The sequence below is a fragment of the Leptopilina boulardi genome, unplaced genomic scaffold, assembly GCF_019393585.1.
Source record: "Leptopilina boulardi isolate dan_hultmark-lab unplaced genomic scaffold, ZJU_Lbou_2.1 LbouV2_216, whole genome shotgun sequence".
Taxonomy (NCBI): domain Eukaryota; kingdom Metazoa; phylum Arthropoda; class Insecta; order Hymenoptera; family Figitidae; genus Leptopilina; species Leptopilina boulardi.
Genome location: NW_026137770.1, coordinates 980,393 through 1,006,596, shown reverse-complemented (window position 1 = coordinate 1,006,596; position 26,204 = coordinate 980,393). Strand labels below are relative to the sequence as shown.

Sequence of the window (26,204 nt, the reverse complement as noted above, 5' to 3'; positions counted from 1 at the left end):
AACAATGCGGTTAAATAAAATTAAAATAATCAAAATTAAACAAACATATTTTTATACGAAGAACATGTTTTATTTTATTATTAACATTTTGTGAATACTTTTTGTTTCAGATATTTTTTCTATACTTTCATTTGAATAATAATTAATCGCATATATACTTATACCTTTAAACTCTTATACGTGACATTGTCAATAACTCCGTCACAATATTAACTTAATAAATGTTATTTGATTATTTTATTTATAAATGATTAAAGTATTTACATGTTTACATTATTCCCGTGTAGAAATGTCCCTATAAGCTTCCCAACGTGATAATGGATTCCGACTAGAACCGCGCTAGAAAATCTATAGCCTAGAAAAGTCGTACTCGAACCTGATTAGATTCTTGTGAGAAATTCAGACTAGAAATATCTGCTGAGATCCCGTTTGAATTCTAGAAAGGCAATTCAAACTAGAAAAATCTGATTAAGCCCTTACTAAATTCTATAGCCAGAAATAACTCGAATCGGACTTAGATTATTTTTCGATGTTTTCTTTATTTAAAATATGAATTTAATTATGTTCAATAAGGGACACAAATATTTTTAAAATGTTCGTTTTAGAAATAATAATAAAAAAATAAATATTTATAATAATAAATTATAATAATAAAATTATTAAATAAATTAAATTTATTATTAAATACCACTGAGTGATAGAATCAAAATAATATTATTAATAAATTACATTATAGTTTCACTTTTTATTTAATTTAAAAATAATATTTAAATTTAAATCGAAAATATCGAAATCGATGTATCGAAGTTTTCAATATATCGATGTTCCATCGTCGAGAATGATGACATGAATGGTGCAAGTGCACATGTCATTTTGTGTGAACCTGAATTTTATTGTTCTTTTGTTAATTAATAATGGAAAATAATGAGAGGAAAAAAAAGCAATCACGAATGTGTAGCAAACAATATCGTGAGGTGAAATCCGTACGCGCTGAATTAAATAGAATGCAATATGTTCAAGAGCAAGTTATGGATATTGACAATTTAGTTCACTCAAATCACTCATCTTCTTTATCAGAAGGTAAATATTAACATAATATTATCAATTTAAGAATATTTAATATTAAGCCAACAAACATGAAATATGTACTTAGAATATTAAAAGTAAAAAATATATTGATTGGTTTTCTAACCTCAAATTTTGTCTTTATATTAATATCATTATTGCAAATTTTTACTATGATTATTCCAATTTCTTCAGGTAATATTATGATTTCTAACTTTTTTATTTATAATTCTGGTTAAAATTTGTGTTAGTACTGTTTGGAGGTTAGGAAGTTCATTTAAAATTCACGGCTATAATAAATAGCATAACGGGCGTTTTTAACTCTACAATTTCAAAAACACACACGGAAGAAAAGACGTTGGATCTTTATGAAAATATGTTTTTTGGATTTATTAAATATTTATTAATTTTTATTTAATAATAATAATCGATTAAAGGGAGCTAATAGAGTTCTAGCGAGAACCCTTTACTTCTGGTAGGGAAATCGCATATATATCCCTGCTGGATCCCTACCAACATTCCTCGCTGGTGTCGATCGTGACGAAAAATGCCGGGTCCCGCCTAGAGTTTCCCTTCCGGAACCCATCTGGCGAAAGGGACGCACAACGAGGTCCCTATTAGAATCTAACTCAAATTTCTGCACGGGATATGAAAATGTCAAAACAATAAATGCAAGTTACAAGGACTGACAGAATTGCGCTTGCTCATGACAATGCGCAGAAATCACCTGCAGGAATATACATTTACAGCTAACACCGGTCTCACAGACCGCTATACTTGATATTTTTATTTATATTACAAAATTTAACGATTTCTAAACTTTGAAACATTTGTCATCTAATAGATTTTTATAAAATATAAAGCTATACTGAAAAGAGGTCAAGCTTTTATTCTACTTTGAAAAAAGTAATAAAGCAAAAACCTTTAAAGCAGTTTAAAGTAGGTTATATTAATGGCAATTCGGTAAAGCGAAAATTAAGTGAAATAACAATAACAAGTAATGATAAAAAAAACCAAATTCTCTGTTTTCTAAAGAAAATGTTTTGAAAAAGAATATACAGAAGAAGAAGAAGCGAAACTTGGCAAGTAAATGCTTTCCGCACGCAGTGGAGATCTAAACTACATCATAAAAAAAATTCTCATGAAGCCCAACGAAGGACACACTCTGTTGTCCACAATATCGAGTGGATAATAAACGACACATCTGTCCGTATAACATAAACGCTTCTAGCGAGGAGGAGAAACACTCATCTACTGTCGGATTGAATAAAACATGCATTTGATGTGTTATACGGTGGAACAAACGAGTGGCAGGATGTAAATAACCGGTCGCTTTTTTTACCTCTTCCACGCCGACAACGTTCATTCTTTTCGATATATCGGCGTTTAAAGAGTAGAGCAAGAGGACCACTGAAACACCGAATATGGACGAAGGAAGGGTTCGCGGGGTTCCCGAAAACGAGGCAGGTAACATCACTAAAGTGTCAGCTGCATCACAATTCGCGATGGTAAAGGCCGCGCTTGTTAGCGAGCTGGCCGCGCCCGCGGCTACACACATATACAAAAAGCGCTCGTCTCTCCTCTTGCGGTCCAGCCGGAGGGAGAAGTATATAGTGCGAACGTAGGAAAAAAAATTTTGGAAAAAAAGACATTTTAGTCGCAAACGGATACGCGCGCGGAACGTCGACTTTTGGGGAGAACAAGGAAGGGTCCACTATACACACATCAGTCGATCTTGTGTGTTTATTCCAAAGACGAAAATCCAACGACCCTTTCTTCCATCTCGCTCCGGATATGGATCTCTCTCTCTCTCTTTTTCTTCTTTCCTCACAGTTTCTTGTTCTTTATCTTAAAAAAAAAAAAAAAATTTTCTCTTTTTCTTATACTCTCATCCCTTACTGATGTATGTCATTCTATCTCTCTTTCTCTCTTTGTGTCTTTTCCTCTTTGAGGACTATAAGCGAATCGCGCAGTTGTTGTTCTTTGGTAAATGCCGACTGCTCCTTGCTTCTTCAATGTTTCGATACAAATTACATGAAGAGGACACGAAGAGAGAGCGACGCCGATGGACGAACGACGACTTCAAAACGAGGAGGAAGAAGAAGAAGAAGGCCCCCTGAATACGCACACGCGAGAAGATCATTCTCTTCCTTCTTATACATGTCGCGTTGTTTCTCTCTTCTTCCTCACGCGCGATGCTTGCAAAAGAAGAGTAGAAACTGATGTTATCATTAAACTGACCCAAGTTTTTTTTGCAACCTAATGCAATGTATTTTTTCTTTTTCTTTGAATTTATTTTTCAAATGATACATTTTCTGAATCAATAAGTAAAATTAGTGTTATATTAATTAATTTGTTTATTTTATATGCAAATGAAGAATTTTAATACATAAAAACACCATTGTTGGACATTCCATTTTATAGGTTAAATTGACATGATTTAACATAATTGACATAATTCTCGTAAACTACCGCACCCTAGTGAAAACTTTGTAACTTTATAGTATCTTTTAAATTTAACAATAAGTCACTAAATTTTCACTAAAACAGGATTCATAACATTTATTACCACAAAAAACACGTGCCTATCACTTTTTAAGGTTATGATAATTACATATTGTTAATTTGATTATATAATATTACCTGTTAATACCTACTGTAATATTACAAAACATTTCAAAAACCACTTAAAAATATTTGACTAATTAATTATTTTTTTCTGTTTTATCATAAAAAACTTTGGAAATTTTATGTATTTCAAATAAGCGTGTAATATTACTGTAATATTAACCGGTAATATTACCATGAAGCGGACATTTTAATATTATATGGTAATATTACGTGCTCCTTGGGTAATTTATTATAATATAAACAATTTTTTCCTAAATTTTTTTAATTTTCAATTGTAAAAAAACGACTTAAAGTTAATAAAACAAATTTACATTTCATTTTTGTAATTCAAATTCAAGAGATATAAAATTTAATTATAATAACTTCAAGTCATATATAATTTCAACAATTGAAAATTTTTAATTTTCATTTTTTCTATTTTTAATATTAAAAAAATCGGACAAGTGTGAGTTACACTCGCATTAAAACCGAGGGTACCGTACCCTTAAACCTAAAATTTGAGGGGTTTAAAGTTTGAAGGCCTAGATAGAAAACATAGACATAAACATAGAACATAATCTACGCATAAATTTGAAAATAATCTGAGCATATAGATTTTAAAATAAATTAATAAAACTAAAAAATAATAAAAATATCAACAAATAAAAAATGTCAAAAGATAAAAAAAATAGCAAATGGTAAAAAATAGAAAATGGCAAATTATAAAAAATGGCAAAACACTACAAAAAAATATAACAAGCACAATTGGAGTTGAAAAAAAATCATAGGAATTTGCCCCAAAAAAAGGAAGAAAATTTTATCTTTCAAGGTCAAAAATTGTAAAACTTAAGGAAAAAGTCCACTTTTTAAAAAAATTGTATTTTTTGAAAAAACTCAATTAAAATAATTGCCTATCATGTTTATTAAATTTTTCCTGTAATCTACACGCAAAAATACGTAAGTATACCAAATATGAACTGTCTTGGTCAAATAGTGTGTGCGCTAGGTGGATTAAACGCTTTTTTTCAAAATTTTTGATTTTTCCTTGACAACGCTATGTAAATTGATCCGAATCATGTTCGCTATATTTTTCCTGTAGTTTTCACGTAAAAATACATAAGTGTACCAAATTTGAGCTCCCTATGTAAAAAGATGTTGCAACTAGGGGGGGGTACATAGTCATTTTCAGGGATTTTTCGTAAAAATTCATGGTTTTTCCTTGACAACGCTATGATAATTAATTCCTATGAGATTCGCAATATTTTTCCTGTAATCTACACGCCAAAATACACATTTATACCAAATTTTAGCCCTCTAGATAAATTCGTGCGGCCGCTAGGGTGTACATGCCTTGCTTCACTAGTCTCATTAATAGGGTTCCCCCTTCGTGTACGGAACCCTAAAAAATGCAAAATTGAACAATATCTTAATAAAATTATTAAATATATTATTACATATAATTAAATAATTAATAATTTGTATAATAATTAATTATACATTTATTATACTAAATTATTATTAAATATCAATATTATCTATGTTATTACTTTTTTTTATATTTAATTAATTAATTAATTAATTAATTAATTACAAGATTCGAAAAATTACAAAATTTTATCAAAGCTAATAAATTTTTAAATATGATTAATATTTAAAAAAAATACAATATATTTTTATAATAAATTGATTATTTCTAAGTGCAGAATTAAGTATAATTTTTACGACTGGTAAAAGTATTAATATCCAACATCAAAAAAATTTTAAAAGTATAATTCAAAATTTTGGGTTTAAATAAGAAACTACAATTTTTTTCAAGAAATCAAAAATATAGGTCAAAAAATTTAAATACAATCAGTATATATATTCATTTTTTAAAAAAAATCTATTAATATAAGATAAACGATGACGTCGTTAGATAACCTTATCGCAACGTCATCGATTTATTTTCATGTATATTTAAAAAATATTATTTAAAGATAAATTATGTCTATTAATTTACATAATTACTCTCTACATAAATAATACATTTTAACAGTTGAATCAATAAATACAGTAATATAACGATTCGATATTTATTATAGTCATTGCGAGATCTAAAGCATATATACATATATGGAAATTAAAAACATCTGTTTTTAAAGTCATAGACTTTATATCATATATATATATATATATACCACTATATTCAACGTCACATTTTTTTTATACATGTATATACGTTGTCTTTAAACATTTACGTTTTAAATATTCTTTATTTAAATATCAGATGAGTTAGAATAAATGAACGTCTAATAACATCTATTTTGAAAGTGTACAATATATAAATCGTTAATTTTAATCAATATACGTATATTTAGTATATATGAACAGTTGTATGACCATTTAAAATAACAAAAATTATAGAAAATTTTCCCACACAAGTAACACGATAGACGTCACAAAATTTTTAGGTTTTTTTTATGTTTAATCAGCATATGTTAATTAAAATATGTAATTTCGTCATTTAATTTATTCCACATACATTATATTTGAGACACAATAACAAAAATTTTATTTATAACCCCTTTTTATTAATTTACATAACATTTTTTTTGTAATTTTTATGCATATTTTAAGACTTTAGTAAAAAAAAAAGTAGCTTTTTAAATTTTTTCTTAAAAATCTCATAGCTTTTATGCTTTTCAAGCTATATGGTAGGAAGCAAAGTGTTCATGAAATGCAAAAAAAAAATTAAAATTCATTAACCGCACAAAATAACATTTATATTAATGGGTACAATAATTAATTACGAATACTATACTCGTTTACTATTTTAGGACTACTGGTATTTATTTCTTCACTACACTACTGTTAACAAGCAAATCTCAAGTCACATATATAGTTTCTAACGTGTAAGAGAATTCACTGCTGCTAATTGCTCGTTAAGAGAGTAAGATCGAGAGGTGTTATATCGTATATTACACTTAGTTACATATACTGATTCCAAAGAAATCATATAAGGTTCTTCATGAAACCGGAAGAAATTATGGCGTGCGCGGCGCACCTTTTCGTGCGAATAACTTTTTTTTTAGAAATGGTTATCTAATTCGCTTTTATTATATTTATATATATACAGAAATATACGTGTGATTTTTAACTATTAACAGATCTACTTTAGAAAATGCAAAGCCTTATATACATTACATACAACAGCTCAGGAAAAGCACGATGAAGCGGTCACTGAATAACCGTAAGGAGACAGGTCTAACTAAGTTGCAAGTTAGACGTGGCATTAGTGATCGTAGTTAGCTGAGGGTTAACAGCAAGAAATCCCATAAACACCGACTACTCTCGCCAACATGGGATTACGATCGTTTCTACATCCATATTCTCCCATGAGAGAGAAGATTAGAGCTACCACTTTTCCTAGTTTTATTATAACTGCACTTCTACTTTAGAATATATATGTATTTCTCTTCTTAAGGTCAAAATAACGAAACATATATACCGTTATAATCCCTTGAGACTCAAATCGTGTAAATATTGAACGAATATTTATTTGAAAAAAAAGAAACTTAAAAATTTTGAAGAAAAATCAATATAGTCAAATAGTGTACAGAAAATTATAATAAAATTAAAATATATGATTCTTCATTTTTCAGATGCACCTTTTGAATAGACCTGTCGTTTTTATTTAAAAAAAAAACTATACTGAATTTAATGAGCAATGAAATAAAGTACTTTGCAAGTAAGTAAAATAATAGAGAGGATAAATACATAAACATAACTATTAATGTCATGGTTGTAAAATATTTATTCTACCTTAAGGAAACTGTTACGTTTTTGCTATATAACAAGATATAGTCAGTATATATTGTATATATAGAGTTAGAGTTATGGTATCAAAAAACAATCTTCTGCGCTGTGTAATTTTGGAACCGACAATATTGACGTGTTCCAGTTTCTTTTTATGGTAAAACTCTTCTTGTATTCATATACAGTATTAACATTTTATGTATACACTTTTCAATAAACAGGAAAAACTTTTTTTTTTATTGCTGCACTGAATAGTAGCGCCATGGTATTTCACTTTTGTCTAGACCCAAAAGGAAATTTTTTTCTTAAGAATGAAAAATTATTATTCTTTACTTTGTAATCGCATCACAGAAAAAACAAAGTCTTCGTTTGCATTTAAAGCAGTTAGTGCAGAAACCACACAAAAGTCCATTTTTGACGAAAATGACTTTTTTATTGAAAATTTATTTTTAAATGATGCTCTACAATCTGGTAAAATATTACATAAATTATTAAACTCATAACCCTTTAAATTGTCTGAAAGTAAATTTAAGTTAATTCTTAGGCTTAAAATAAGACTGGCTAAAATTTATTAGGCAAGTCTTATTTGTAATCGGTTTCAGTCCAAAAGTGAGTTGAAATCATGATTTATTTTTTATAAAGAGTTTCGCAAATTAAATAAATTTTCAAAAAAATGCTCAGTCGTGAAGAATCGAACCCTGGTTTTTGTTGTTACAAATCGATTATGGAAGCCACTCAGCTACCTCGCACATATCAAGACTAAAAGCGTGACTCTCGGGATCCATTTAGAAGTTTTTGGTTGACTAAACTAAACGCACATTAATTTTCTCTATATGTATAATAAAATTAGAATCTACAAATACGGAAGGTTATAGCTGCAAGTTAACACCTCTACTTTACATCATATTGATAGTTTCACGATGCATATTGTGAGTAATCGATGTCCCGCAAGGGCGAGACTTGAGAGTTCTTCTTTGCGTTTCTTTGCAAGAATTAAAGGATATAGCCTATAACAGATTGGCTCTCTGGTAAGAAGGTAATAGCGGCTAAACGGTGGCGGCCGCCTATTGATATGCAAACGTTGGAATTTCCGCGACCAAAGAAACTGCGCGGAGGGCGCTCAATGCACACACAAACAGAAAAGGAGGTATGCCGTGTGCCACGAGCTATCCCGCGGTAATAGCATCCGTTTACATTGGCTCTTAACGTCTTCGACGCAAACGGCATTTGTCTTCGACCTCCTTATTTTCATTGCAGGAAAAGAAAACCGGCATTGCATCTGCGTGTGTTAAACGATTCCCTTTGATCCTTCACGGTGGCGTTTGTAACATGGTATATATAAATACATGCTTTTCATCACTCTATTTAGCGGTATTTGCAATTTTCCTCTTGACAGACGGTAAATACTACTATGCATTAGTTACAAATTGCAAATATCTATTCTGAATTATTCACGCATTTTAATATCACCCAGAAATAAGATTTCTTTGATTCAAAACTTTGACAAATTTTTCTTTATAATACAAAGATAATTGGGTCGTTATCATTTTCACACGAAACTTGCCTTAGATGTTGTTATATTGTTCACCTAGTGATAATGTTATTTTGTCCACCTGCTGTAATGAACAATGTTATTTTGTACAACTTTAAATAATGATTTTGTTATTTTGTTCAACATCATAATTTTGACTATCAAATGTTATTTTGTACACCAAAAATAACTAACTTAACAAAACAACACAGAAAAAAAAGTCTTAATTTCATGCAAGACTACTTTAAAAATGAGTCTTAATTTTAGCCTGTAAATGTATTCAAGCCTTATAATTAACTTAAAAGATTTGCTAAGTCACCTTAATCTTAATACAATGCATTCTTCTGACTAAAATTTATATTTTAGTCTTAAATATAGTCTTAGCTAGACTAGTAAAAGTATTAAGAACTCAAAAGATAAAATGAAGACGAAATGTAGGCTAGTTTTTAGTCCTCTAGAGTCTTGTTTCCTGAAATAGTAAACGCGCATGTGCGTAATAAGGTGACGCCCTTCTGGTGTCATTTGATGTCATGGCTTTGGGTTAGAAGCGTGCTTTTATAATTGTGGAATTTTATTGTGGATAATCTCTGGATTTCTGTGGACGAAATATACAGACAAAATACCGACTAATTTTCTTAAGGTAAGTGAAGCTTAGTTAAAGCAATACATTTATGCTAAAATAATTAAATTTTCTTGTAACTTGTCTCTTTCTTCTCTCTTTCTTATGTAAGCATACATTCAAAGTATTTATTCTTTTTGTACATATATAGATGGACAACATATATTTAAGTATTTCTTTACAGCTGTGGCGAGAATTCGAAGCAGAAATTTCAATAACTAAGGACCAAATTAAAAACAATTGGATATCTGCTCTTCACTCCCTTTCAACATTTTTTTGTCCTGACCTCCAAAACATGGAGAATTTTTCCTTAGACCAAATGACAGTAATAATTTTGGAGAAAGTTCCGCAATATTTTAAAGTACGTAAAGGAAAAAACTGTAGTTCCACCACAGTTCTGATCCAAGTTTTCGATGTATGTATTTAAATATTAATTTTATTTTATTTGTGATTTTTAAAATACTAGTAACATTTTTTTTAGGCTGCAACATCAATTGCTCAAATAAAACCGAAAGCCGATGAAGCTCCGAGATTAATAGGAGTAGGTTCCAATGATGAGATAAATTTAATGTTTTCATTATTCGTTGATTCTGAAGCCTTATTTTGCGAAACAGCTGTAGATTCATTACTTCAAATGTTTGCGCTGTATTGGATTTTCAACATTGACTATCCAAGTGACTCAAAAGTTTATTATAATTTCATCGCGGCTGTATTATTTAGAGAAAAAGTTTCTCAGTACTATTCAAAGTACAAAAGTGTAGTAAAAATTTTAGAGCAACTTCAACTATTTTAAAAAATATTTTATATATTTTATATCACCTTTATTGTTAACCCCTTTCAAAAAGTAAATTTATGTTTTCTTTCTTTACTATATAGAAATATATTTGAAAACTTAATTTAAAAAATCTATATAGACAAACTAATTAAACAACTTATATAAGTTGACGATTACTTGTCATCGACAAATAAACTACCTCATTGCATCAGTATTGTTTAAACTTACATTTTCATAGAAATATTCCCTGAAAAAAAGTATTAAAAATTTAAAAACAATTTATTTGTTTGAAGGCGATAGTTTTTAAATATTTTTATAACTTGTATATATTTGTATTTAAAAAAGATGAATAAAGTTGAAAGCTTATATGTTTAAAAAGCGTTTCAAACTAATATTAAGTCCAAGAAGACTACTTTTTGTTACATCTTAAAATAAGCTCTTTTGTAGACTACATTCAAGACTTTTTTTTCTGTGAACGAACATCTTCAACAAAACATGAAATACTATGAATAACAGTTTTATATGTTATATCACTTAGTAGAATTTCAAAATTCAAGTTGGAATAGCTTGAAAAAGTTCCCTTAATCACAATCAGTCTTCATCGTGACTGATGACGAATTTTTTTTATTAGTTTTTCGAAATTCAAAATAGTGGACGATCCAATATAGCGGTAAAATATTGAAAAAAATTTATCAGATTCGTTTTTACTATTTTTTAAGGGGTTTTTGGGGTCGCTGATCACGAATTTTTTATCAGTTTTTCGAAATTCAAAATGGCGGACGATCCAATATGGCGTTAGAATTTTCAGAAAAAATTTATCAGATCCGTTTTTACTACTCTTTTTAAGGGATTTGATTAAAGTAATTAATATATAGCAATTATTTTACCGCTATATTGGATCGTCCGCTATTTTGAATTTCGAAAAACTGATAAAAAAATTCGTCATCAGTCACGCTGAAGACTGATTGTGAGTAAGGGAACTTTTTTAAGCTACACTGTTAGAAAAATCTGTATTAGATTTAATATACATGCGTATGAAGCGAATATGCACTACAGGTATTGAAATCTAAGATACATGTATATTAAATTTAAAGTGACAACATGGCGGCTGTAGATGCCTATTTCACCAAACGGTCATTATTTCCTTGATATTGAAAATTTATTTGAAATTGAAACAACAGTGCGTAATTCTTTAACTATTGTGTTGTTTATGTCCAAATAATGTTTTATAAGGGGAAAATTTTTCAAAAAAAACATTCTAAATACAAGAATTTTAATACTTATATGTGACATTTAGGTTAAGTACTATAAATGTCAAATTATATGCATTTTTACAATGTAAATTGATTTAAACTTGTATTTACATGAAAGAAATTACTTTGCTTTATTAATAAAAACCTTATTTTGTACACAAGAACATGTATAAATTGAGTAAAATGCAATTTTTTTATTTGAATTTTTTTCAGTGACAAAATTTAATATACTTTGTATATGAATTACACTCTAATATACCAGTTTCTTAAATTTAAGTACTTTATGTATATTAAAACTACAAACATTTTTAACAGTGTATTCCAACTTGAATTTTGAAATTCTACTAAGTGATATAACATATAAAACTATGTTATTTATAGTATTTCATGTTTTGTTGAAGATGTTCGTTGTTTTGTTAAGTTAGTTATTTTTGGTGTACAAAATAACATTTGATAGTCAAAATTATGATGTTGAACAAAATAACAAAATCATTATTTAAAGTTGTACAAAATAACATTGTTCATTACAGCAGGTGGACAAAATAATATTATCACTAGGTGAACAATATAACAACATCTAAGGCAAGTTTTGTGTGAAAATGATACCGACCCAGAAAATTTATTTGTTTCAAACAAATTATCTTTGATTTGATAATAATATTTATATATTAATAATTTATATTAAGTAGAAACGCAATTTGGAACACCCCGCCAGTGAAGTGTGTAACCGACAATTTATTATATTTCCAATAATATATAACTGTTCGAAGAAATTTAAAAGTAATAAACTCTAATTGGTATATATATATTCTTGATTTCTGACCCGGTTTCTTAATCTTTTCTCATAAGATTTAAAGATTATGATAATAATATTATATCATTATCTCAAAATTACTCAATTTTATATTTTACATATAATTTTACAGTGTATGCATACAATCTTTATCTTTGTTTAACTGTTTCTTATTAAAAGTTAAATAGTTGCAAGTCTTCTTATATATATATATATATAGCAGATATTACCCCAAGAAAGTGAAATTTTTAATACAAGATTAAGATATAGAAAATTATTTTAAAAATTTATATACGCATATAATATAAAGCAAAAAAATGATATTCCAAAATTATCAAGTTTTCACTGTACGACATTATATAAAAGAATAAAAAAATGAAAAGTAATAAAAAATATAATCATAATATAAAACAGCGTAAAATATATAAACAACATTCCCTTCAAAAATCCAGTCTATCAAACAGAAAATCACTTGTATAATTTACAGAATATGAAGTTCATTGCAAAATAATAAATTCCCAAGAAATAAATAATAAAATTCAAAGTGAATAAAATTTATTTGAAAATAAAGTCCAATTGGAAATAATAATTTAGGGCCTATAAGTAAATTGACGCGAAGATATATATAAAAATTTCAAGCAAGATTGAATAAAATCTGTTAAGAAGTGATCAAAGGATATATACATATAATATATAAAAAATGCAATGCGAGCCGGATCTATAAAATCAGTGTGTGTGATTTTACGAAGCGAGAAATGATCGCATATTTTGCAAAGATATCTCTCACGTGTCTCAAGAGAGAAAGAGAGCTGAGAATCAGAAATGGATCTCTCAAGCTTCCATGAATCTTGGTCTCTCGCTCCTTAATTGTCTCGTCCACGCTAGGATAAAAAGCCGAGAGAAAGAGCTCTTTAAACGAAGGGCCCTTGAATCTTGAATTCAGAATGGAATGTTGAATTTTAGGACTCTTCTAAAGTGGTCAAAAAACCGACAACGACGGGACTTTTCGGACCTCTTGGAATGTCGCGGATCTTTCGCCGCATTCAAATCGTTGTCGCTTCGCTTTCGCGTCCATCCGCATCTGGATTGACGTTGAAGGATGACACGTTCCTTAGTAGACACGCATCTGAGAGCTGTCGTGAGACTCTCAAACCGCATCCTCCGTAGAATCGTATTTATAACCAACATACAGAGTCGATTGAAAACGAATACAAGAAAATGCGAATTGTCTTTTTTTTTTTAATTTAGAAACTAAAATTTTCCCAAATTTCACATTATATTTTTCTATAAAGATTTTAATTTCATTTATCAACTTTTAAAAATAGTGCAAAATAAAAGTATTGTTTCAAAAATTTATCTTTTTGCCTTACGCCACTTTTCTAATTTTTATTCCCACTTCCATTTCCACTTCCACTTAATCTCATTTCCACTTCCATTTCCACTACCACTTTTTCTCATTTCAACTTCCAATTCCATTTCCACCATGGAATTGGAAGTTGAAATGAGAAAAAGTGGAAATGGATTTGGGAATGAAAATTAGAAAAAGTAGAAGCGGAAATTGAAGTGGGAGTGGAAAAGAGAAAAAGTGGATGTGGGATTAGCTAAGGTAACTTTTTTGGCTAATATAGCTGACTATTTTTCTCCGTGTATATTTTAAAGATAATTTTTCTCAAAGCGTAAAAATATAAAGTAAAGATTTGAAGAAATTAATGTTATTATCAATTAACATCAAGAGAAGATATATTTTTTGAATCACGACATCGCGCTTCACATGGATGGCATTTAAACTTTTAAAATGTAAATGACAGTCGATATATGGTATATGTAACGACGACGACAATTTCAAGTCAAATTTAAACGGATACCGCATTGGATAGAAGGAGGGGAAATACAGAAAATAAAAGAGAACGAGTATATAACGTTAAGATATAAAATTTTATCGGTTAAATATCATATTTTTTCGTTAAAAATGTTTGACATTTTCTTGGCAACTGTTGCAATAAAATGCTCTTTTACGCGTCTTTTGGGAACAAAGTTTGGTTCCGCCATAATGAAACATTTTTTTTTGCATTTCGACGGCAAAATAAACTGCTTTTATTATGTTCATATACAGAGTGTCGAATATATCCCCAATGAGTATATCATGTCCAAGTAATAATATTAACATAAAAACGAAGAAAAAATTATATTTTTTTTTTTTCGCAAAGTTATATATATTTTTTACATATTAAAAAGTGACAATCTTACTACATGATTACAAGTTATAAATATTGAGTATAAGGTTAAACGAAACTGGAAGCAGAATATTGAACACTAATTAGTAATCTCGAATATTTAATTAAATATCATAATTTTTCTCGAGACACATAAAATCTGAAATGAGAAAAAAAACATCAGAAATATTTTTGAAATTGTATAAAAAGTTTGAAGAATTAAAAACATTGAAAGTTAATTAATTAAATACATATTTTATATAGTAATATTATTGTGTAACATAATTTTAATACACACCATTAGATATTGTCAATTAATTAAATATTAAATTATGTATCATTAACATAATTACTTAATGTAGTGTGTTCACCTATATATATGTATTAAAGAAATCTACATATGAATTCTTTAACTTTTTTTTTATTGCTTTTTGATGCTTTCTAAACATAACGAGTTATTTATAATATATTTAATGTCGAGAAAATAGAACGATTAAAATTTATCAAAAACTTGTCAATTATGTTTAGAACTATTTTATTATTAATATTATTAGGTTAAAATAATATTAAAATACCGTTATTAAAACGTGATCTGCAATTTTGCTATGGTTTTTTGTTTAGAAACCGTTTAAATATATATATATATATAGGTGTATATAGTCTTCGATGGTTGCATTATTTTATTATAATGAATTATTCATGCGTGTCACTTATACGGTATGCATAATGTGTGCTCTTTCATCACAATACTGACACGTTTCTCCACGTTTTTTTTCCTTTTATTTTCAAATAATACAAAATTTATAGGTAAATATATTACTGTGGTATTTAAAACTTTATCTTTAATTTCAATAGAAAAAAGTCGACTTTTTAAATGAAAGAAAAATTTTCATTTCATCATATCTTCATTTGTTCGAACTTTTATTTGCATGAATTTTTTTCAACAAACATTCGAAAACTCAAATGTATGTTTCTATATATAGAAACATTTTTGCGCAAATTTAAAACTTATAATTATTAAAAAAAATTTTGATTGAACAATTTTAACTCCTTCACTGTTAGAGAAAAAATTGATACTGTGTGGTCCCAAAATGTCCAACAAATTCTGTTTCACAAATTTTTATTAAACTTAGCATTGGGGTCTCTGAATTCAAATATGACTTAAAAAAAAAATTCAAAATAGAAGACATTTTTTTGTTAATTTATGCGGAATTTCATGAAACTTAAAAATTAGAATATAAGGGTTTTTAAAGTCGCTGAATTCGAATTTTAATTTGAAGGCCAAATTTGAATTCAGCACCCTCGAAAATCCTCTTATACCAAGTTTCATTAAAATCTGTTAAAATTTTAAAAATTATGTGCGCCATTTTTGTTCGGCCAGTTTGAATTTTTGAATTTGAAGGTCAAATTCGAATTCAGCACCATCGAAAACGCCCTTATACCAAATTTCATTAAAATCAGTTAAAATTTTAAAAATTATGTCCGCCATTTTGGAAACGCCATTTTGAATTTTTGAATTTAAATGTCAAATTCGAATTCAGCGACCCCAAAAATCCTTATACACCCAATGTGGGTTAAATTGAAAAAAATTTTTTTTATGATTTTTACTTGTTTTTTAATTGTTATCCTATATTACTTAAAAATAAGATATTTTCTAAAATAAAAAAAAAATATTTTTCAATTCACAAAAAAGTCAAACAAAAAAATAACAAGTAAATAAACTGTTCAATTTCCTAAAAAAATCAATTTCCTTTATTCTCACAATTTAAAGATGTGCTTCACTTTAAAATCGAGAAATATATATATATATATAATCTAAAAGAAGAAAAAAATAAAACTGAAATGTTCCCCGCGGTGCAGGAGGACGAAATACGTTTTTGAATCACATTACTAAGGGGTTGAAAGTCAAGAGGTACATGTGTGTATGTGTGTTCTTCGCGGAAAATGTCGTGATGGGTCGTAAGGGATAAAAATCCCATTTTCGAAACTCAATTTCAACAGTCGTCTTTGCCCATAAACAGTGTTTCGAGTGAAGAAAATAGAATCGTCCTGATAGTATCGGCCAATTGGAATCACGCCCTTTCAATTTCCGCATCTTGGGGCGAGAGAAAAAAAAAAAAAGAAGTGACAAGACAGGTAGAAAACAAGGGACAACAAACGTGATCAGGATGCTCGTCGGGGGACACATTGAATCGTTTGACCGCAATCGGCTAATTCAAAATGTGAGAAAGAATCTTGAGTTTAGTAAGCGAGAGAAAAAGAGAGAGAGAGAGAGTCACACTTTTCAACTATTCTCTTAAGTGAACTTGGACAAATTCAGAATTTATAGATTTCTCCAGTCCCTATACAACAAAATTGTCTTCTTTATTGTCAAGAGATGTTGCTTTACGATTTTTAGAGCAGCTCCCTTATATACACTTTAAAGGGACAATGATTACAATTTTTTTAAAGTTCTTTCTTTAATCCTAAAAAGTGAATTTAGTTTGAATTATAATGTTTTTAAATTTTAATTGGAATATATACTTAATAGGAATTATTCTGAACCACGAGTTAGCAATAGCATATATTTAAAGATTGAATGCTGTTAAGTATATATACTGGACAGACAATAATTACAATCGGCTTGAAATTAATTACTAGAAATTTTTAGAGGTCACTAATTAAAAATTTAATGTCATATTCGTAATCAGCGACCCCGAAAACCCCCGATTAAAGATTTTCAAGTGAATATGAACAAATTATAAAAAAATTGTCTGCCATATTGGATCCGTCATATTGAATTTTTAAAAACGGACATCGGATTCGTAATTAGCGATCTCAAAAACCCCCGAGTAACAAATTTTACCAACTTAGGTACAATTTTAGGATTTTTTTTGTCGCCATATTGGATCCGCCATTTTGAATTTTTGAAACTTGACATCGGGTTCGTAATCAGCAACCATAAAAAGACCTGACAATGAGTAGTAACTTTTATGAGCTTATCTAATTTTTTTGCGCTACGTGTATAATTTGTTCATTTAGAAGCTTAGATGTATTTTAAGGTATTTTTTGAGGTTAGGGCATAAAACCAGGACCCATTGGCCAAATTCTGATGGCGGATTCGAATTCACAGCATCAAAATACATATATGGAATATATATGTCTCGACCCCAGATCAAGACACTTTTTTTTGTGTGGCTGTGTAATAAAATGACAGAAATATTTCGGCGCCAATTTTAAAATTGACCAATCACAATTTTCTTGACAGTTTCTGATTGGTCAATTTTAAAATTGGTGCCGAAATATTTGTGTACTGAAAAAAAAACTTATTTGATTCAAATAATCAATTACTTGACTATATTATCAAATAAAATAATATTTATTCGTATCAAATAATTATTACTTGAGTCAATTAAATGGTATTTTTGTTTCAAATATACAAATTATTGGCTCACATGCTGTTTATTTAATTCAAATAAAAATTATTTGGTTACTCAAGTAACCGATTATTTGAATCAAATAAATTTTTTTTTTTTCATTGTGCTATTTGAATATTCGACCATTTTAAATGTAGAATAAATGAAAATTTTGGCTTTTAAAAATTCGACTCAGATGAAATTCTGTTTAATAAGAATTCTGATAAAGCAATTCCTTAGACATAAATTGCGTTATCCATGTTTGAAAAATATTCAAGATTTTGACTATACTATAGTACTCTCAGGAGAGTATTCTCAATTCGCGTGAGCGAGTTGCGTTACAGTGAAGAGCGAAAAATATCAAACAAAAAAAAAAAAAAAACAGAAAAAAAAGAAAAGAGTGCGGTGAACGCCAAACATTATAATAAATCAGCCATATTCTGACGTGAATGTAAAATTGCCGGAACCGATCTGGTCATGTATAACACGATTGTTGGAAGGGTGGTACTAGTGGTCACATATGATCGCAGAATTCCAAAGAGAGAAACGAAAAACGAGAGACAGAAGATGAGAAAGAAAAAAAAGTGAAAAACTATGAGCAAGAGAGAGAAGACAAAATAGGGTGAAGAGGGATATATATATACATATATATAGAAGAAAGAAAATGAATCAAAGAAGAAGAAGAAAAAGGATATAGATAATAATATAGAGAAGAGAGGGTGAAAGAAAGGGGGAAATGGTCCATTGTGAGAGTTATTTGTCATGCTGCCTCCGAATCTATGGGGTTTCGAATCATCGCAAGGGTCGTTCTTCGTGCGGGCCTATTGGGACATTATCGATGGTTATAGCTTGTAGAAAGTGCCATATGTAAAGAAAGGGGATGAACTATCATAAAAGCAAAAGACTTCATGTACCCGTCGTCACCGGAACCTCAATATATATATATCTATATTATTTCTCTTTTGTAAAACGATTCTTTAAAGTCATTCGCCAAACGGATGAAAAACAAAAGTATATAAATTATTTTTTAAATAATTATTTTTGAAATATTCGAATTTTGAGAATTTGATTATTTTTGACATATAATCCATAAATATGTATTTAAATATTTAAATTATAAATATTTTATTATTTATATTTCTAAAGAGAGATATCAAAAAGAATATAAAATAATTAATTTCATCTTCATTTAATGTTTATTTTCTATTTTACTTGACACTTCATGTTTTCAAATTAGAATATATTTCCTAATATTATCTACTGCGATTAGAATTTAAATATAAGATTATTATAATTTATTAAATTAACTTTCTAATCAATTCTTATATTAAATATATGTTTGTTTTGCTAAATTATTGTAATATATGTAATCTATAATAAACTTTTTTAAGGTGTGATAAAATATGGAGTGAATTTACATGAAACTTGGGTATAGTTATACGTATTTTGAATTCCCTTCTGATTTAATTTGATGACACGGGCCACAATCTAATATCCATATAGATGGAGTGAAAATGTACACTTGAGCTGCTAGCGACGGTACTCGCGGTGTATTGCTATTTAGCTATATCGTTTATAAAAACAAGATATCAACAAAATATTTTGATGCTTTATACATATTTCTTAATTCTCGTGTCTTTTTTTCACCTTTTCACTTTTACTTTTCTTATATTACAATTCTAATTTTATTTTCATATTTCTATGCGGAAATATTCTTATTGCATTAATTTAATATTAATAAGAATTAAATTTGTTAATTTTTTTTTATATAAAATATTAATATTTCATTGCAGTTAAGATAATAAAAAAAAACAATTAATAAAATAAATGAGAAATTAAAAGAAAAAATCATAAATATATACACTATAATATTAGTGCAATGTCAATATATATGACAATAATTGTAAGTTGAGATAACGTGAACAATTCGTCAAAATGATTTTCCAGTCGATAAATTTCGACAGGAACTTAACTTCCCCTTTTCGAAAGACCCCAATTTAGTCTCATCCCCGTCTACAACGATTATATCCCTACAGTTTCAAACCCAACCAAAATCTTCTTCCCAAGGGTGAAATACGCTAACTTCTCTCTGATTGGCTCAACGATTAGGGTACCAAAAGGTACCCTCTAAATTGTAATTAATTACTCACTTGATTATAACTATTATTTTAACCAGTTGACGAGTGCTTCTCATATATATATATATATATATAATACATAATCCTTATATTTATATATATACTTAAAACAAGACTATTATTCTTTAACTGATACTATTTTCATCTCATTTTATTTATTGTAATACATTTACAATTAATGTAATTAATACATAAGAGAATAAAAATATTATGAAACGACGAAAAGTTGAGGATGAGAGAAATACTCTCAAATGAAGAATATTTTTTTTCCAATGAATAAAAGTTCAATCAGAGTTGGAAATTGAGTCATCGATTTTATTAAGCTATTGCAAAATGTATATTATATATATATATAGTGCTAGATACCTGCGTAGCTTTGTAAAATTGAAACAAAACGACTCACTGTTTCTATATGCAGTTGAGAGAATTTTAACAAGACATCTCTCGTCGCCCTGGGCAAGGAATCTCCTAACAAGAAAGCACACTTCTCGTCTAAAAAAAAAAATAAATAAAAAATAATGAAGTCTTCAAAGCCTTCTTTTCCTTCGTCCTGGCGACCTTCAAACTTTATACTCATTTTTCATCTATTACGTTCTAAATTTTTTTTTTCAAAAAACCTAAAAAATCTCTTTTAACTTTTACAAAATATTTTTTCTATATATTTATTCATTAAATCGAATTTCTGATTGGTAGAGTTTCAGCGCGATTTTTAAAAGTATTCAATCACAATTTTATGGATAATTTTTGATTGGTTGATTTTAAAAATCGCGCCAAAATCATTCTGTCGATTGTTTGTTCGGACAAATGAAAATTCTATCAATTAGAAAACTTCTGATGTTAAATAATTTTATGGTTAAGTAGAAATTCTGTAGTAGTACCTAATAAAAATTCATTAAAACGGCTATTATATTCAATGAAAATTCGAGCAAATAAAAATTCTGTAAAGTGAATTTTCGGTTTATAAAAACGCTTTCATAACTTTAATTTCGACAGAATCCATTTTAAGAGGTCTTATTATATAAATATAATTTTCAAACTTAAATACCTCTATTCTATTTCTTTTTGAGGGTTGTTTTATGAAATAAAATAAATTTTTATAAAAAAAAACAAAGATAATATAGGGCAAAAGAAAAAGATACACTCTGAGGTCCATTACAAATCCGCCATGACAGGGAAACTAAGATCCACTCGGTTGAGGGTGAAAAAAAGGAGAAAGGAGGGGGTGAGAGAGAGAGAGAGAGAGAGAGAGAGAGGGGGGGAGGGATGATGGTTTCATAAGTTATTGATTGAAGGGAAGAATGGGGTTGGAACTGTTACTATGACAACGGAACCTGCGCTGTGAGAAGGGCCGTTTACCTTAATGCCCGGGAATTACGGGACGTGATTTCACCCTCTTCGTGGAGGACGCTTTAGCGATAATGTAATTTTATCTCAGCACTCCCTCAACCCCCAGGTTCCTTCCTGACCCCCGCGTTCTCCAACCACACACCAAAGTTCTCGCCCCCCCCCCCTCTACACCGTTTCTCTCTGCAAACACAGTTAATTCATTGGTTACTCTATATATATATATATATATATATATATATATATATATATATATTATACTCTCTACTCTCTGACGAACGTTAAAGAACGGAAAAGCCATTCTGAATATAATGAAACTTTTACAAATTTTCTTCATCACCTTTTTCTCCATTTCATGCTTTTATATACTTTTTAATTTTATATACATATGTCGTTTATTAATAATTCATTTTTCTAATATCTTTTTTTTTTGTCTATAATTTAATTATTACACTATTTCAGTAACCAAACTGTTTGGATGAGTAAATAAAATTATTTTGTTGAGTATTTTTTAGAACGTTTTCATATCAATTACTTCATATATATATATTAAGAAAATATTTATTTTTAATATACAAAAAACATGCCTAGCTTAAATTTAGTCTTCAATGATAATAATAATTTTGAGGTTATGGTTCATCGTCCCTTTTCAATTAGATATGCGCATGCGTAAGCACGTTAAGAACCCTATATTTTGGTTGGCGCCACTCTAATCGTTTTGTAATATCAACCGAAATATTATATTACTATTATCTTGTAGTGAAATTATAATTACATTACTTTATGTTTAAAAAAATGTAATTTTTCTAAATACTTTCTAAGAAAAAGCAGAAGTAATTTTTTTGATAGTTAAAAATATTTTTGATTTGGCTTCAAAAGATATTATTTTTTTTTGTACGATATTAAGAAAGGAAGCCATTATTACATATCAGAGAAAAAGTGAGATAGTATATAATTTGTCAATAAATGGAGAAGACATAATCGCAAGTTTAGGATCACGATTGGATATCCTCCTTGCCAATCTAGAGCGATAGTTTTGCAAATTGCCTTAACCACAAGCACGTTCGACCCCATGAAATGGGGCGCACTCAAAGTCAATCCCTTGAGGGTTGTTCGACAGTAGTTCGCATTAGCTAACTGCACCCTGATTCGTCGTCGTTTTGATCCGGAAAATGAGGTAACTTTCCGGGAATTAAAGGCCGCCAGCAGATTCTACATATGGTTTTATTTTTCATACAAGAAAAAAAACATAAAATATATAATTTTTTACAAAAGAAAAAAATATGTAACTTCTTTCCAAATACTGAATAAAAAAAAAAATTATATGCACAAATAGAATGGCGCTCAATAATACACATGAAAATGAGTAAAGGAATCATGAAATTGAAATTAAAAGCCCTTATTGTGTAATTTTATATGAAATTAGATAATTTATTCCTCATGAATGAAAATAAAAATTTGCAAATTGCGAAATTTGTATTTTCTTTCTTTCCAATGGAAATGAAAGTTTTTGACACCTCTTTTAGTCGACAAATGAATTTCCATTGTAAGAACGCTTTATATAATTGCAAAATTTTGGATGGCTCAACCCTGACTCACGCGTTGTTTAGCGTCATATCACACAAAAAATAAACGCGTGATACAAACACCAAATTACGCTCCACATTTTCATATAACATCGTAATAAACAGTTTTAGTCAACTTACTTTGTCTTTGACATATTTTTTTCTGCACTTAATTGTCTTCTTTTGAAAGAACAAAAAAGTTTGTTATTGAGCGTATAGCACTGACTCGTATAATATACGTCTTTAATGTTCGCACACTTCACTGTAACACATGTGAAAAGTTCCCTAACATTGCTAACAAGTACTTACATACAAAGACAGATGGCGCTAGTGTGATAAAACTAAATAAATGCGATGGCTCAACTCTGACCACAGTCCAACTACTCTCTCCTACATCAAGATCTTTTATTTAATTCGTTTTAAAGATTTAAAAAAAAATGTCCCAAACTTATCCCAATTGACGATAAATAAATTTTATACTATAATTTAGAAAAATATTTAAATTAGCGAATACATATCAGATTTTTCTACATATACAAATTGATTCCTCAAAGGAAATAATTTTGCAAGATATGTATTATACTTTCTCTCTTTTTTCTGGAGTTGATATACATTTTCGCGAGATGGAATCCAGGTTTCTAGTGATAGTCAGAAAAGAGTAACGGTTATCATGAAAGTATGTAAATTGTTGGATTACATAGCAGTGCAAATTGGAATTCAAGAAAACGAGATGGTTTCATCATCCGGGTGGAATATAGTCGAGCTTGCTCTACTTGAGGGGTTGAATCTGGTAAAATGGAATGAAGGAGGGAAAACTCAGGACCACCTCATCAGTTATATCTAACATACACCCACCCAACGTGTACTACAACCAAGAAAATCATCCCCAAGGACACATAATGCACACGAGCTAAACGGCAATTCTGATTGGCTACTTTCAACTTTGCCCTTTTTCCTCTACCGCAAATAAATTTTCAATCATCTATCTATTTTACAACGACAAAAAACTTGTTATTTCATCCAATTTTCTTACTTTTTCTCCAGAGAAGAATCATTTTTTTTTATGTCAACTTTAAAATTTAACATTTTTTAACATCAATTAATGCGTTTTAACGCATTTTAGTTACTTTCTTTATTTCAATTTATTACAAAAAAATGTCAAATTCTATCTAAAAATTGAGATTTATAAATATAATTTTCAATTTAACGAATCGTAATACAGAGAAAGAAATTATTAATCTTGTATATAAAAAGATTATTTTGACTTTCTGCTTGGGTCAAGATGTTGACCTTGGAGGTTGGAAAAGCTTTCAAAAAAGAACCGCCTAATTACCAGAATTAGTGACAAAATAGGCCTTGACGAAAATACATGCTATTGCATTTAAGAAAAGTCAATATGTTACGGTTCAAATTTCATTGCATTTTTTTCCACGAAAATACATTAAACTCAACTTAGACATATCGCATATGGGCGTGGTCCATCACGTTGGGTGGCTGATATCTCTAATAGTGAAAAATCAAGTTAATCTTGAAAATTAGCAGATACATGAGAAAATCTCATCTTATCTCCATCGTAAATTTAATTTTCATTTTGAATAAATAATCAAAATGAAAACATTTTCAAAAAACTTGCATCAAATATATAAATTTAAATAAAATTCTCCAAATTAACGAAAATATTAAAAAATCTGAATTATTAATTCTTATAATTTTTGTAAATCTTTGACAATAATAAAAATTTGATACAATATAAAAGAAATAAAATAACCTTAATAATTATTTGTAATGAGGATCAATTAAAATTTAATAATCGATTAACTTATAGTATATTCGTGAAAAAAAGAAGTGAATCTATTTTAAAATTACTCGCTCTTGGTTGCGCAAAGAACACGAGTTAATTATTAAAACGCCATGAACAATTATCGACTTGACGGTGCTCACAGCGCGCAAGGATAGCGTTCAATTGTCTCTCTCTCTCTCTTTCTCTCTCTTTTTTTTATTGGTCTGCGAAAATATTTGCTCGTGAATCTCTCTCCATAAAAGCGCGACGTTCGAACCTTGTATTCGAGAGATAATTTTCTTTCACACATTTATATGCGGACCAGTTTGAAATAAACTCACGTACTCAATGATTAATATTTTAACGAACTTAATAATATATATTAACTTCTGCATTGGAATGAGATATTCAACATCTAAGCATTTTTCTATATTCCAAATAATTTTTTGCAATTTCAAATTTTCAATATATTTCTCAATCAATAACTATATATATATTATAATTTTATATTAATCTTGATTTATTATTATAACCCAGATATTTGTTGTTTTTTAAAAATAATATTTAAAATATAGATATTCATATTTTGAAACAAATTATTTTCTAATTGGAACCTTTTTGGAAAAGCTGGAGTGGGATTACAAATAGCGACAGCGATACGAAGATTTCACTACGTAGCGATTCCAAGCTACATTCACTTTAAAAAATTTTCTTGCTATCGGGTGACTAAAAAAAGGTATCATCTTGATAGATTTAGGTTGGTACAATTGTTTTTCTGTGTATTTTTTCTCATATTTGCTTTATTTTATAATTTAACAATTTTTTTTTAGAATCAAGAATGTATCAAATTCATAAGGATTTCCCACGATGAAGAAATGAAGCAATTAAAAGAAATATCTAAAAGCCTGACAAATTTTTCAAGTGTAACACTTCAAATCTCAAAAGTTATGAAAAAGGCATTTTGAGGCAACGATAATTATTAATATTATTATATTAACACTTTTATTTCCTAATTTTAACCTTAAATTTTTTTATAATTAATAATTATAAACTAAATAAAACATAATAATAATAAAGAAATAAAGAAAACATTTATTTTAAATTTCTATCCTTACAAAAAATCAAGAAAATAATTCAACTTTATCCAATAATAATAAACTATTTACTTTTCTTTTTTATATTAATAATTAAATATATTTATTATCTTTTTCATAGGATTAAAAGTTTCTTTTAGACATTGTCTAAAATGGGGAAAAAAATTTAATTTAAAAAATTTTGAAGATATAATCTCGGAAATAGAATTTTTGTTCTTACGCAAGGTTTCACTA

The 26,204-nt window shown here is 28.5% G+C and overlaps 1 protein-coding gene across 1 annotated transcript; it reads left to right on the top strand.

Annotated features, from left to right (window-relative positions):
* Positions 1–846: 846 nt before the first annotated feature.
* Positions 847–25,777, top strand: LOC127279553 (uncharacterized). Its single transcript, XM_051301987.1, has 3 exons — positions 847–1,080; positions 25,504–25,633; positions 25,707–25,777. The coding sequence occupies exons 1-3, from the start codon at positions 915–917 to the stop codon at positions 25,729–25,731; spliced, it is 321 nt and encodes a 106-aa protein (XP_051157944.1). The 5' UTR covers positions 847–914; the 3' UTR covers positions 25,732–25,777.
* The last annotated feature ends 427 nt before the right edge of the window (positions 25,778–26,204 follow it).

What these genes read in the sequence shown, in the direction of transcription:
- LOC127279553 (XM_051301987.1), top strand. Translation starts at nt 915, where the DNA reads ATGGAAAATAATGAGAGGAAAAAAAAGCAATCACGAATGTGTAGCAAA. An exon ending in CTCATCTTCTTTATCAGAAG is followed by an intron (nt 1,081 to 25,503) that starts GTAAATATTAAC and finishes TTTTTGGAAAAG; the next exon opens with CTGGAGTGGGATTACAAATA. An exon ending in TATCATCTTGATAGATTTAG is followed by an intron (nt 25,634 to 25,706) that starts GTTGGTACAATT and finishes ATTTTTTTTTAG; the next exon opens with AATCAAGAATGTATCAAATT.